At 45.1% G+C, this 15,578-nt stretch overlaps 1 protein-coding gene across 1 annotated transcript in view; it reads right to left on the reverse strand.

Annotated features, from left to right (window-relative positions):
- Window positions 1-15,578, reverse strand: part of LOC121839793 (staphylococcal nuclease domain-containing protein 1-like) — a 283,991-nt gene that overhangs the window by 49,288 nt on the left and 219,125 nt on the right. Inside the window, exons 6-7 of the mRNA XM_042300487.1 lie at window positions 14,695-14,808; window positions 1,065-1,268 (exon numbers count right to left, since the gene is read on the reverse strand). Coding sequence (XP_042156421.1) covers window positions 1,065-1,268; window positions 14,695-14,808 — 318 coding nt within the window. The remainder of the gene's footprint in view (window positions 1-1,064; window positions 1,269-14,694; window positions 14,809-15,578) is intronic.

Genomic DNA, 15,578 nt, shown 5'->3' on the forward strand with positions numbered 1-15,578 from the left:
TACAGAGAGGCTTTGAGTCTACTAACACCACTAACATTGAGTGGCTACTGCCAACACAACCTCTACTCCAGCCACTTTAATAATGGGAATTGATGGGAAATGATGTAAATATATCACTAGCCACTTTAAACAATGCTACCTTATATAATGTTACTTACCCTACATTATTCATCTCATATGCATACGTAGATACTGTACTCTATATCATCGACTGCATCCTTATGTAATACATGTATCACTAGCCACTTTAACTATGCCACTTGGTTTACATACTCATCTCATATGTATATACTGTACTCGATATCATCTACTGTATCTTGCCTATGCTGCTCTGTACCATCACTCATTCATATATCCTTATGTACATATTCTTTATCCCCTTACACTGTGTATAAGACAGTCGTTTTTTGGAATTGTTAGTTAGATTACTTGTTCGTTATTACTGCATTGTCGGAACTAGAAGCACAAGCATTTCGCTACACTCGCATTAACATCTGCTAACCATGTGTATGTGACAAATAAAATTTGATTTGATTTGAGTCTGCCAGCTGAATTAGCATAATGAGGGAAGGCAAACAAGCTGCACTTCATGACATTACAAAATGGCCGCCGTCAGAGGGGCCTGTCCTGCTGAGTGCTAGACGTACCGAGAGGAGAGATGCATCGCTTCCGATCGGTCTTCATTTTGGATTACTAAACATGTCAGCATTTAGCCACATGCTAGCACTTATACATAACAAAAACACTGACCTGTTAGCATGGTAGCGTGAGGCTAACAGCCTTGTTGAAATAGACTAGACCCTTCACAGCCAGCCAGCCACATACACTGTCACCCAGCATCATGTTTTGGCCCTGACAAAGTCACTATGACCTGAAAACATCTGGCACATGTCAGAGTAACCTTTTCTCAACTCTAACGCCAATACATTTGGCACAATGCTAGCACTGGTACATAAAACACATCTGTTTTGGCCATAGTGCCCTGATAAAGTCATTATAAAACTTAAGGTAAACATAACTTTAATTTCTCTCTTCGAATTCCGCCAAGGCGGCCATTTTCCTACCATTTTCTGCAGGTGCTTCTCTTTCCGCACGTCCACCATGACCATGCCCTCCTTGACCAGGCTGAGGCCCACGTCGTCCTTGGAGTCGGCGAACTGCAGTGTGACGTGGGGGCAGGTGACGCCGCTGTGCTCCACGTTGAGGAGACACTGGGTGTTCTGGATGTCCCGCACCAGGCTGTCCACCACGTCAGCACGCGCATCCTCCTAACGGGGGTGGAAGAGGAGGAGAGGGGAGGTCAAGGGGTTAGGTCACCCTGCTGGAGGCTGTTGAGCCGGAACAGTTTATCCTGAAATCTTTAGTCCTCTAATAAAAGGGACTCATATTGTCCTCAGAGAGCGAGACAAGGAAGCCAATTAGGAGTTGTGAGGAGCAATAAGACACACCCCGCCATGGCTTTAAAAAACAGGGATCAATTGAGTACACCCCAACATCCCCCATTCATCATTGCTCTGTCCCTCTCGCTTGCTCCCCCCCCCCCTGCCCTGGTCTCCATGGCAACCCCCGAGCAAGCTGCCCTTGGGGTGTGAATGTGGTGTGTGTGTATGTGTGGAGAGGGTTGCTGAGTGTTCAAGGGGGAAAACTGAGGGGCTTTTTGTTTCTTCTTCTTCCTGTGGTCAGCTTGTCTCACACTCCGCGGGGGAGCTCAGGGCGAGAGAGGGAGGGAGAGGTGGTGAGAGAGACGGATAGAGGGAGAAAGAGAGCCAAGTGGAATGGGCGAGAAAGAGAGAGCCAAGGGGACAGGGTGGGGATATGCAATATGAATGAGGGCCTTCTGCTGAGTGGGACAGGACACGAATGAGGGCCTTCTGCTGAGTGGGACAGGACACGAACAGGGCCTTCTGCTGAGTGGGACAGGACACGAACAGGGCCTTCTGCTGAGTGGGACAGGACACGAACAGGGCCTTCTGCTGAGTGGGACAGGACACGAACAGGGCCTTCTGCTGAGTGGGACAGGACACGAACAGGGCCTTCTGCTGAGTGGGACAGGACACGAACAGGGCCTTCTGCTGAGTGGGACAGGACACGAACAGGGCCTTCTGCTGAGTGGGACAGGACACGAACAGGGCCTTCTGCTGAGTGGGACAGGACACGAACAGGGCCTTCTGCTGAGTGGGACAGGACACGAACAGGGCCTTCTGCTGAGTGGGACAGGACACGAACAGGGCCTTCTGCTGAGTGGGACAGGACACGAACAGGGCCTTCTGCTGAGTGGGACAGGACACGAACAGGGCCTTCTGCTGAGTGGGACAGGACACGAACAGGGCCTTCTGCTGAGTGGGACAGGACACGAACAGGGCCTTCTGCTGAGTGGGACAGGACACGAACAGGGCCTTCTGCTGAGTGGGACAGGACACGAACAGGGCCTTCTGCTGAGTGGGACAGGACACGAACAGGGCCTTCTGCTGAGTGGGACAGGACACGAACAGGGCCTTCTGCTGAGTGGGACAGGACACGAACAGGGCCTTCTGCTGAGTGGGACAGGACACGAACAGGGCCTTCTGCTGAGTGGGACAGGACACGAACAGGGCCTTCTGCTGAGTGGGACAGGACACGAACAGGGCCTTCTGCTGAGTGGGACAGGACACGAACAGGGCCTTCTGCTGAGTGGGACAGGACACTAACAGGGCCTTCTGCTGAGTGGGACAGGACACTAACAGGGCCTTCTGCTGAGTGGGACAGGACACTGTAACAAGGTTAGAACTAGCACGCGCCTGAAATGGACCAGTGTGTGGATGGTCATAACTATGCATTCAACTATATATGCTAACAGAGGAGAATGTATTATATATGTTAACGTATATGCATGTATTAATAAGAATATGTGTCTAAGTGAATGACTGACTGACAGTGTGTGTGTGTTTCTGTCTGTGTGGCCACTGGCCAGTTTGAGTCACAGCAGGTGACTGAGATACCAGGCAGCACCCTCTCTACTCCAGGTGGCAGGGCAGAGAGGACATCTGGGGAGAAACGCTGTCACCACTAGTAACAGGCCCAGAGAGAGAGGGAGGGTAGAGGAAAAAAACACAGAGCGAGAGAGATTGAGAACGAGATTGAGAGAGAGAACAAGAGAGATTGAGAGAGAAAACAAGAGAGATTGAGAGAGAGAGAACAAGAGATATTGAGAGAGAGAACAAGAGATATTGAGAGAGAGAGAGAACAAGAGAGATTGAGAACAAGAGAAATTGAGAGAGAGAGAACGAGAGATTGAGAGAGAGAACGAGAAATTGAGAGAGAGGGAGAACAAGATATATTGAGAGAGAGAGAGAACAAGATAGATTGAGAGAGAGAGAGAACAAGATAGATTGAGAGAGAGAGAGAACAAGATAGATTGAGAGAGAGAGAACAAGATAGATTGAGAGAGAGAGAGAACAAGATAGATTGAGAGAGAGAGAGAACAAGATAGATTGAGAGAACAAGAGAGATTGAGAGAGAGAGAACAAGAGAGATTGAGAGAGAGAGAACAAGAGAGATTGAGAGAGAGAGAACAAGAGAGATTGAGAGAGAGAGAACAAGAGAGATTGAGAGAGAGAGCGCAAGAGAGATTGAGAGAGAGAGAACAAGAGAGATTGAGAGAGAGAGCGCAAGAGAGATTGAGAGAGAGAGAACAAGAGAGATTGAGAGAGAGAGAACAAGAGAGATTGAGAGAGAGAGAACAAGAGAGATTGAGAGAGAGAGAACAAGAGAGATTGAGAGAGAGAGAACAAGAGAGATTGAGAGAGAGAGAACAAGAGAGAGAGAGAACAAGAGAGATTGAGAGAGAGAGCGCAAGAGAGATTGAGAGAGAGAGAACAAGAGAGATTGAGAGAGAGAGAACAAGAGAGAGAGAGAACAAGAGAGATTGAGAGAGAGAGAACAAGAGAGATTGAGAGAGAGAGCGCAAGAGAGATTGAGAGAGAGAGAACAAGAGAGAGAGAGCGCAAGAGAGATTGAGAGAGAGAGAACAAGAGAGATTGAGAGAGAGAGAACAAGAGAGAGAGAGAACAAGAGAGATTGAGAGAGAGAGAACAAGAGAGATTGAGAGAGAGAGCGCAAGAGAGATTGAGAGAGAGAGAACAAGAGAGATTGAGAGAGAGAGCGCAAGAGAGATTGAGAGAGAGAGAACAAGAGAGATTGAGAGAGAGAGAACAAGAGAGATTGAGAGAGAGAGCGCAAGAGAGATTGAGAGAGAGAGAACAAGAGAGATTGAGAGAGAGAGAACAAGAGAGATTGAGAGAGAGAGAACAAGAGAGATTGAGAGAGAGAGCGCAAGAGAGATTGAGAGAGAGAGAACAAGAGAGATTGAGAGAGAGAGAACAAGAGAGATTGAGAGAGAGAGCGCAAGAGAGATTGAGAGAGAGAGAACAAGAGAGATTGAGAGAGAGAGAACAAGATTGAGAGAGAGAGAACAAGAGAGATTGAGAACAAGAGAGATTGAGAGAGAGAGAACAAGAGATTGAGAGAGAGAGAACAAGAGAGAGAGAGAACAAGAGATTGAGAGAGAGAGAACAAGAGAGATTGAGAGAGAGAGAACAAGAGAGATTGAGAGAGAGAGAGAACAAGAGAGATTGAGAGAGAAGAACAAGAGATTGAGAGAGAGAGCGCAAGAGAGATTGAGAGAGAGAGAGAACAAGAGAGATTGAGAGAGAGAACAAGAGAGATTGAGAGAGAGAGAACAAGAGAGATTGAGAGAACAAGAGAGATTGAGAGAGAGAGAACAAGAGAGATTGAGAGAGAGAGCAAGAGAGATTGAGAGAGAGAGAACAAGAGAGATTGAGAGAGAGAGAACAAGAGAGATTGAGAGAGAGAGCGCAAGAGAGATTGAGAGAGAGAGAACAAGAGAGATTGAGAGAGAGAGAACAAGAGAGATTGAGAGAGAGAGAACAAGAGAGATTGAGAGAGAGAGAACAAGAGAGATTGAGAGAACAAGAGAGATTGAGAGAGAGAGCGCAAGAGAGATTGAGAGAGAGAGAACAAGAGAGAGAGAGAACAAGAGAGATTGAGAGAGAGAGAACAAGAGAGATTGAGAGAGAGAGCGCAAGAGAGATTGAGAGAGAGAGAACAAGAGAGAGAGAGAACAAGAGAGATTGAGAGAGAGAGAACGAGAGAGATTGAGAGAACAAGACAGATTGAGAGAGAGAGCGCAAGAGAGATTGAGAGAGAGAGAACAAGAGAGAGAGAGAACAAGAGAGATTGAGAGAGAGAGAACAAGAGAGATTGAGAGAGAGAGCGCAAGAGAGATTGAGAGAGAGAGAACAAGAGAGATTGAGAGAGAGAGCGCAAGAGAGATTGAGAGAGAGAGAACAAGAGAGATTGAGAGAGAGAGCGCAAGAGAGATTGAGAGAGAGAGAACAAGAGAGATTGAGAGAGAGAGCGCAAGAGAGATTGAGAGAGAGAGAACAAGAGAGATTGAGAGAGAGAGCGCAAGAGAGATTGAGAGAGAGAGTGCAAGAGAGATTGAGAGAACAAGAGAGATTGAGAGAGAGAGAACAAGAGAGATTGAGAGAGAGAGAACAAGACAGATTGAGAGAGAGAGCGCAAGAGAGATTGAGAGAGAGAGTGCAAGAGAGATTGAGAGAACAAGAGAGATTGAGAGAGAGAGCGCAAGAGAGATTGAGAGAGAGAGCGCAAGAGAGATTGAGAGAGAGAGAACAAGAGAGATTGAGAGAGAGAGCGCAAGAGAGATTGAGAGAGAGAGTGCAAGAGAGATTGAGAGAACAAGAGAGATTGAGAGAGAGAGAACAAGAGAGATTGAGAGAGAGAGAACAAGACAGATTGAGAGAGAGAGAGAGAACAAGACAGATTGAGAGAGAGAACAAGATAGATTGAGAGAGATAGAGAACAAGAGAGAGAGAGAACAAGAGAGATTGAGAGAGAGAGAACAAGAGAGATTGAGAGAGAGAGCGCAAGAGAGATTAAGAGAGATTGAGAGAGAGAGAGCGCAAGAGAGATTGAGAGAGAGAACAAGACAGATTGAGAGAGAGAACAAGATAGATTGAGAGAGATAGAGAACAAGAGAGAGAGAGAACAAGAGAGAGAGAACGAGAGAGATTGAGAGAACAAAAGAGATTGAGAGAGAGAGCGCAAGAGAGATTAAGAGCGATTGAGAGAGAGAGAGCGCAAGAGAGATTGAGAGAGAGAACAAGAGAGATTGAGAGAGAGAGATCTGACCAGAGATTTAGGAACAGAAGAGAGGAGAGAAATATTAGCTGAGAGAGAGAGGATATAATGAAGATGGGTAAGTACCCCTGAGATAAAGAAAACATTTGCTTTGGCAATGTAAACATATTTTCCCATTCCAATAAAGCCCCTTGAATTGAATAGAATAAAGAAAACAGGAACCAAACAAGAGCCAACAGAGGCAGAGAGAGACAGAGAGAGAGAAATAAAAGAGCCAGAAAGAGGGAGGTAGATAAAGAAAGGGAAATGGTGAAAGAGACAGATCAAATGAAAGAGCGGTAGAAAGACAAAGAGCGGTAGAAAGACAAAGGTGGAGAGAGAAAAAGGGGGAGAGCGAGGTAGAGAGAGGTAGAGAGCTGTGTCAGCTGTAGAGAGTGGAGGTGAGGCTGAGGCCTGGGCGGACAGATGGCCCACATCACCCTGCTGCAGCTTCACACTGACTCAGTGGAGAGGGGACAGCACACACACCTTGAACCCAGACACACACATTCGAAAATAAACAAATATACATATTGGGTAAGGACACACACATTACAAACACACGCATGGACAGACACACACACACAAAAGGATGCGCGCGCACACACACACACACACACAAACGGATAGACGCACGCACACGCACACACACACACACACACACACACACGATCAGGCACACACACACCACAAAACCACAGAACCACAAAAATAGACATCCTAGGCTAGGACACATACTAAGCTTAGACAGATGCAAAAACACACACTTTCAGTTCAGACCAAACCATGCGTTTTGATCTTAGCTATGTGATCCCCACTCAGACAAACCATGCGTTTTGATCTTAGCTATGTGATCCCCACTCAGACAAACCATGCGTTTTGATCTTAGCTATGTGATCCCCACTCAGACAAACCATGTGTTTTGATCTTAGCTATGTGATCCCCACTCAGACAAACCATGCGTTTTGATCTTAGCTATGTGATCCCCACTCAGACAAACCATGTGTTTTGATCTTAGCTATGTGATCCCCACTCAGACAAACCATGTGTTTTGATCTTAGCTATGTGATCCCCACTCAGACAAACCATGTGTTTTGATCTTAGCTATGTGATCCCCACTCAGACAAACCATGTGTTTTGATCTTAGCTATGTGATCCCCACTCAGACAAACCATGTGTTTGATCTTAGCTATGTGAGCTATGTGATCCCCACTCAGACAAACCATGTGTTTTGATCTTAGCTATGTGATCCCCACTCAGACAAACCATGCGTTTTGATCTTAGCTATGTGATCCCCACTCAGACAAACCATGCGTTTTGATCTTAGCTATGTGATCCCCACTCAGACAAACCATGTGTTTTGATCTTAGCTATGTGATCCCCACTCAGACAAACCATGTGTTTTGACTATGTGATCCCCACTCAGACAAACCATGTGTTTTGATCTTAGCTATGTGATCCCCACTCAGACAAACCATGTGTTTTGATCTTAGCTATGTGATCCCCACTCAGACAAACCATGCGTTTTGATCTTAGCTATGTGATCCCCACTCAGACAAACCATGTGTTTTGATCTTAGCTCTCAGACAAACCATGTGTTTTGATCTTAGCCTCACTCAGACAAACCATGTGTTTTGATCTTAGCTCTGTGACCACTCAGACAAACCATGTGTTTTGATCTTTTGTGATCAGACAAACCATGTGTTTTGATCTTAGCTATGTGATCCCCACTCAGACAAACCATGTGTTTTGATCTTAGCTATGTGATCCCCACTCAGACAAACCATGCGTTTTGATCTTAGCTCTGTGATCGCCACTCAGACAAACCATGCGTTTTGATCTTAGCTCTGTGATCCTCACTCAGACAAACCATGTGTTTTGATCTTAGCTCTGTGATCCCCACTCAGACAAACCATGTGTTTTGATCTTAGCTATGTGATCCTCACTCAGACAAACCATGTGTTTTGATCTTAGCTATGTGATCCCCACTCAGACAAACCATGTGTTTTGATCTTAGCTATGTGATCCCCACTCAGACAAACCATGTGTTTTGATCTTAGCTATGTGATCCCCACTCAGATCATTACGGGCTTCTGAGATATCCTGGGTTTTAACAGAGTTACAACACTGCTATAACACTAAAGCACATCAGAGTGCTTGACATCGTAAAAACACAGTGTTGAGTCAGACACACATGTACAGACCTAGAGATATTATAAAGACTATGGCTCTCAAACACACTCTGCCCAGTTATTAGTGTGTGTGTGTATACACTGTACAGTATGTACATACACTGTATATACACTGCGCATACTTAAGCCATAAGGCCCGGGGGTGTGTGGTATATGGCTAATAAAGCACGGCTAAGGGCTGTTCTTAGGCACAACGCAACACGGAGTGCCTGGATACAGAACTTAGCCGTTGTATATTGGCCATATATCACAGACTCTGAGGTGCCTTATTGCTATTATAAACTGGTTACCAACATCATTAGAGCTGCAAAAATAAATGTTTTGTCATACCGTGGTATACGGTCTGATATAACACGGCTATCAGCCAATCAGCATTCAGGGCTCGAACCACCCAGTGTATAAAAAACATTAAGAACACCTGCTCTTTCCATGACATAGACTGACCAGGTCAATCCAGCTGAAAGATATGATCCCTTATTGAGGTCACCTGTTAAATCCACTTCAATCAGTGTAGATGAAGGGGAGGAGACAGGTTAAAGATGGATTTTAAGCCTTGAGACATGGATTGTGTATGTGTGCCATTCAGAGGGTGACTGGGCAAGACAAAAGATTTAAGTGCCTCTGAACGGGTTATGGTAGTAGGTGCCAGGCGCACCGGTTTGTCTCAAGAACTGCAAATCTGCTGGGTTTTTCACACAACAGTTTCCTGTGTGTATCAAGAATGTTTCACCACCCAAAGGACATCCAGCCAACTTGACACAACTGTGGGAAGCATTGGAGTCAACATGGGCCAGCATCCCTGTGGAACGCTTTCAGCACCTTGTAGAGTCCATGCCTCAATGAATTGAGGCTGTTCTTAGGGCAAAAGGGGGTGCAACTCAATATTAGGAAGGTGTTCCTAATGTTGTGTATACTCAGTGTATATATATATATATATATATATATATATATATATATATATATATATATTTATATATATAGTGGGGAGAACAATTATTTGATACACTGCCGATTTTGCAGGTTTTCCTACTTACAAAGCATGTAGAGGTCTGTCATTTTTATCATAGGTACACATCAACTGTGAGAGACGGAATCTAAAACAAAAATCCAGAAAATCACATTGTATGATTTTTAAGTAATTAATTAGCATTTTATTGCATGACATAAGTATTTGATAACCTACCAACCAGTAAGAATTCCGGCTCTCACAGACCTGTTAGTTTTTCTTTAAGAATCCCTCCTGTTCTCCACTCATTACCTGTATTAACTGCACCTGTTTTAACTTGTTACCTGTGAAAAAGACACCTGTCCACACACTCAAGCAATCAGACTCCAACCTCTCCACAATGGCCAAGACCCGCACAAGGCTGGGATGGGCTACAGAACAATAGGCAAGCAGATTGGTGAGAAGGCAACAACTGGCGCAATTATTAGAAAATGGAAGAAGTTCAAGATTTTTATTTTTATTTCACCTTTATTTAACCAGGTAGGCCAGTTGAGAACAAGTTCTCATTTGCAACTGCGACCTGGCCAAGATAAAGCATAGCAGTGTGAGCAGACAACACAGAGTTACACATGGAATAAACAATTAACAAGTCAATAACACAGTAGAAAACAAAGGGGGGAGTCTATATACAATGTGTGCAAAAGGCATGAGGAGGTAGGCGAATAATTACAATTTTGCAGATTAACACTGGAGTGATAAATGATCAGATGGTCATATACAGGTAGAGATATTGGTGTGCAAAAGAGCAAGTAAATAAATAAAAACAGTATGGGGATGAGGTAGGTGAAAATGGGTGGGCTATTTACCAATAGACTATGTACAGCAGCAGCGATCGGTTAGCTGCTCAGATAGCTGATGTTTGAAGTTGGTGAGGGAGATAAAAGTCTCCAACTTCAGCGATTTTTGCAATTCGTTCCAGTCACAGGAAGCAGAGTACTGGAACGAAAGGTGGCCAAATGAGGTGTTGGCTTTAGGGATGATCAGTGAGATACACCTGCTGGAGCGCGTGCTACGGATGGGTGTTGCCATCGTGACCAGTGAACTGAGATAAGGCGGAGCTTTACCTAGCATGGACTTGTAGATGACCTGGAGCCAGTGGGTCTGGCGACGAATATGTAACGAGGGCCAGCCGACTAGAGCATACAGGTCGCAGTGGTGGGTGGTATAAGGTGCTTTAGTGACAAAACGGATGGCACTGTGATAGACTGCATCCAGTTTGCTGAGTAGAGTGTTGGAAGCCATTTTGTAGATGACATCGCCGAAGTCGAGGATCGGAAGGATAGTCAGTTTTACTAGGGTAAGATTGGCGGCGTGAGTGAAGGAGGCTTTGTTGCGGAATAGAAAGCCGACTCTTGATTTGATTTTCGATTGGAGATGTTTGATATGAGTCTGGAAGGAGAGTTTGCAGTCTAGCCAGACACCTAGGTACTTATAGATGTCCACATATTCAAGGTCGGAACCATCCAGGGTGGTGATGCTAGTCGGGCATGCGGGTGCAGGCAGCGATCGGTTGAAAAGCATGCATTTGGTTTTACTAGCGTTTAAGAGCAGTTGGAGGCCACGGAAGGAGTGTTGTATGGCATTGAAGCTTGTTTGGAGGTTAGATAGCACAGTGTCCAATGACGGGCCGAAAGTATATAGAATGGTGTCGTCTGCGTAGAGGTGGATCAGGGAATCGCCCGCAGCAAGAGCAATATCATTGATATATACAGAGAAAAGAGTCGGCCCGAGAATTGAACCCTGTGGCACCCCCATAGAGACTGCCAGAGGACCGGACAGCATGCCCTCCGATTTGACACACTGAACTCTGTCTGCAAAGTAATTGGTGAACCAGGCAAGGCAGTCATCCGAAAAACCGAGGCTACTGAGTCTGCCGATAAGAATATAGATGAAGTTCAATCACCCTCGGTCTGGGGCTCCATGGAAGATCTCACCTCGTGGGGCATCAATGATCATGAGGAAGGTGAGGGATCCGCCCAGAACCAAACGGCAGGACCTGGTCAATGACCTGAAGAGAGCTGGGACCACAGTCTCAAAGAAAACCATTAGTAACACACTACGCCGTAATGGATTAAAATCCTGCAGCGCACGCAAGGTCCCCCTGCTCAAGCCAGCGCATGTCCAGGCCAGTCTGAAGTTTGCCAATGACCATCTGGATGATCCAGAGGAGGAATGGGAGAAGGTCATGTGGTCTGATGATAGAGCTTGTGGTCTGAAAATAGAGCTTTTTGGTCTAAAGTCCACTCACCGTGTTTGGAGGAAGAAGGAGGATGAGTACAACCCCAAGAACACCATCCCAACCGTGAAGCATGGAGGTGGAAACATCATTATTTGGGGGTGCTTTTCTGCAAAGGGGACAGGATGACTGCACCGTATTGAGGGGAGGATGGATGGGGCCTTGTATCGCGAGATCTTGGCCAACAACCTCCTTCCCTCAGTAAGAGCATTGAAGATGGGTCGTGGCTGGGTCTTCCAGCATGACAACGACCCGAAACACACAGCCAGGGCAACTAAGGAGTGGCTCCGTAAGAAGCATCTCAAGGTCCTGGAGTGGCCTAGCCAGTCTCCAGACCTGAACCCAATAGAACATCTTTGGAGGGAGCTGAAAGTCCGTATTGCCCAGCGACAGCCCCGAAACCCGAAGGATCTGGAGAAGGTCTGTATGGAGGAGTGGGCCAAAATCCCTGCTGCAGTGTTTGCAAACCTGGTCAAGAACTACAGGAAACGTATGATGTTTGTAATTGCAAACAAAGGTTTCTGTACCAAATATTAAGTTCTGCTTTTCTGATGTATCAAATTACTTATGTCATGCAATAAAATGCAAATTAATTACTTAAAAATCATTCAATGTGATTTTCTGGATTTTTGTTTTAGATTCCGTCTCTCACAGTTGAAGTGTATCTATGATAAAAATTACAGACCTCTACATGCTTTGTAAGTAGGAAAACCTGCAAAATCGTCAGTGTATCAAATACTTGTCCTCCCCACTGTATACAGTGGGCTCCAACATTACTGACACCCCTGACTGGCAATGCACAAACAATACTTAAAAAAAATATAAACAATATAATTATAGAGATAAACTCAAAATACCAACGTGATAAATACTGTACCTTATTAATGTTTCAATGGAACCAACCAAAATCATACAATTATTTAATACAAAATAAATTGAACCAAAATCAAGGTTTCATAATTATTGGCACTCCTCATTTAGTACTTAGTATAACCACCTCTGGCAAGGATAACAGCATGGAGTCTTTTCCTGTAATGCTTGACAAGGTTTAGGAAAACATTTGGAGGGATTTTGGACCATTCCTCTATGCAGATCCTTTCATGATCCTTCACATTCTTGGGTTTGTGCTAATCAACTGGCCTCTTCAACTCAGGCCACAGGTTTTTGATTGGATTGAGGTCCGGCGACTGAGATGGCCATGGCAGAACATTGATTTTGTTGTCACAGAACCATTTCTGTGTGGATCTTAAGGTATGTTTCGGGTCATTGTCTTGTTGGAAAGTCCACCTACGGCCAAGTCCCAGCCTTCTGGCAGAGGCAACCAGATTGTCAGCCAAAATTGCCTGACACTTGGTGGAATTCATTATGCCATCAATCTTAACCAGTGCCCCTGGACCTCTGGAATTAAAACAGCCCCAAAACATCACTGACCCCCCTCCATATTTCACCGTGAGTATGAGGTGCCTCTCCTTGTATGCATCTCTGTTTCGATGCCAAACATGCCAATGCTGTTATCTCATCTGACCAGAGCACCTTCTTCCAGTCATAATTTAAATTATGTTTGGCAAACTCCAAGCGCTTGTGTCTGTGTCTTGGGGTCAGAAAGGGCTTTCTTCTGGCAACCCTTCCAAAGAGCCTGTGGTTGTGGAGGTGGAATCTGATGGTGCTTTTTGAAACCTGGTGAACCCAAGATGCCACCAAGGCCTGCAATTCCTTCACAGTGATTATTGGGGATTTTCTTGCTTCTCTCACCATCCTTCTCCCTATCTTGGGGGGACATTTGCGTCCTCTTACCCATGAGGTTTTCAACAGTTCCATATCTTTTGCATTTTTTCATAATCGGCCTGACAGTGCTCAGTGGTATATTCAATCGTTTGTGGATCTTCTTGTAGCCATTACCAGATTTATGAAGATCTACGACCATCTGTCTCTTTTTCAACTGCCAGTTCTTTTCTTTTCTTCATGGTGTTGGATGACAGCAGGATATTGCATGTGTGTTACCACATTTTTATACCCTATTGAAACAGGAAGTGATGTCATGGCTCAATATAGTTCCTTAAGACTTAGATAAACTTAAATAAGTGGAATTTAATTAGTTGTTTAATTTTGGTAGATGTTATTTACAATCATCTTTAAGGGTGCCATTAATTGTGAAACCTTGATTTGGAGGACATTGATTTTTAATTAAATTGCTTAAAGAAAAAAGCCATTGCTTAAAGAAAAAAAATAAGCAAACACATTTGGTGTTCACCAAAAGGCATGTGGGAGACACCCCAAACATATGGAAGAAGGTATTCTGGTCAGATGAGACTAAAATTTAGTTTTTTAACCATCAAGGAAAACTCCACTTCTGGTACAAACCCAACACCTCATCACCCCAAGGACACCATCCCCGCAGTGGTGGTGGCAGCATCATGCTGTGGGGATGTTTTTCATCGACAGGGACTGGGAAATTGGTCAGAACTGAAGGAATGATGGATGGCGCTAAATACAGGGAAATTCTTAAGGGAAACCTGTTTCAGTCTTCCAGAGATTTGAGACTGAGACAGAGGTTCACCTTCTAGCAGGACAATGACCCTAAGCATAGTGCTAAAGCAACACTCAAGTAGTTTAAGGGGAAACCTTTAAATGTCTTGGAATGGCCTAGTCAAAGCCCAGACCTCAATCCAATTGAGAATCTGTGGTATGACTTAAAGACTGCTGTACATCAGCAGAACCCATCCAACTTGAAGGAGCTGGAGCAGTTTTGCCTTGAGGAATGGGCAAACATCCCAGTGGCTAGATGTGCCAAGCTTATAGACACATAAGAGACTTGCAGCTGTAATTTCTGCAAAAGGTCTACAAAGTATTGCCTTTTTGTTTTATTTCTTGTTTGTTTCATAATAGAAAATATTTTGCATCTTCAAGTGGTAGGCATGCTGTGTAAATCAAATGATACAAACCTCCCAAAATATAAATTTTAATTCCAGGTTGTAAGGCAACAAAATAGGAAAAATGCCAAGGGGGGTGAATACTTTCGCAAGCCACTGTATGTATGTGTCTGTGTGTACAAAACTTACGTCTTGTGGGATCTGGATGTAGGCGAAGGTGTACTCAGTGGCTTGTGCAGCCAGGGCCCGAGTGCTGAAGGCCGGGGGAATGACAGCCAGGCGCGTGGACGGCACTATCTCCCTCTGTGGAGGTAGAGAGGTAGAGAGAGAGAGAGGTAGAGAGAGAGAGAAAGAGGTAGAGAGAGAGAGAAAGAGGTAGAGAGAGAGAGGTAGAGAGAGAGAGAGAGAGAGAGAGAGAGAGAGAGGTAGAGAGAGAGGTAGAGAGAGAGAGGAGAGAGAGAGAGGTAGAGAGAGAGAGAGGTAGAGAGAGGCAGATAGGTAGAGAGAGGCAGAGAGAGAGAGAGGTAGAGAGGTAGAGAGAGAGAGAGAGAGAGAGAGGTAGAGAGAGAGAGAGAGAGAGGTAGAGAGAGAGAGAGGTAGAGAGAGAGAGGTAGAGAGAGAGACAGAGGTTGAGAGAGAGAGAGAGAGAGAGAGGTAGAGAGAGAGAGGCAGAGAGAGAGAGAGGCAGAGAGAGAGAGGTAGAGAGAGAGAGAGGCAGAGAGGTAGAAAGGCAGAGAGGTAGAAAGGCAGAGAGAGAGAGAGAGAGAGCAGAGAGAGAGAGAGAGAGGCAGAGAGGTAGAGGTAGAGAGAGAGAGGCAGAGAGGTAGAAAGGCAGAGAGAGAGAGAGAGAGAGAGGTAGAAAGGCAGAGAGAGAGAGAGAGTAGAGAGAGAGAGAGAGTAGAGAGGTAGAGAGAGAGAAGAGAGAGAGAGAGAGAGAGAGAGAGAGAGAGAGAGAGAGAGAGAGAGAGAGAAGTAGAGAGAGAGAGAGAAGTAGAGAGAGAGAGAAGAGAGAGAGAGAGAGAGAGAGAGAGAGAGAGAGAGAGAGAGTAGTAGAGAGAGAGAGAGAGAAGTAG

The sequence above is a fragment of the Oncorhynchus tshawytscha genome, linkage group LG17 (genome assembly GCF_018296145.1).
Source record: "Oncorhynchus tshawytscha isolate Ot180627B linkage group LG17, Otsh_v2.0, whole genome shotgun sequence".
Taxonomy (NCBI): domain Eukaryota; kingdom Metazoa; phylum Chordata; class Actinopteri; order Salmoniformes; family Salmonidae; genus Oncorhynchus; species Oncorhynchus tshawytscha.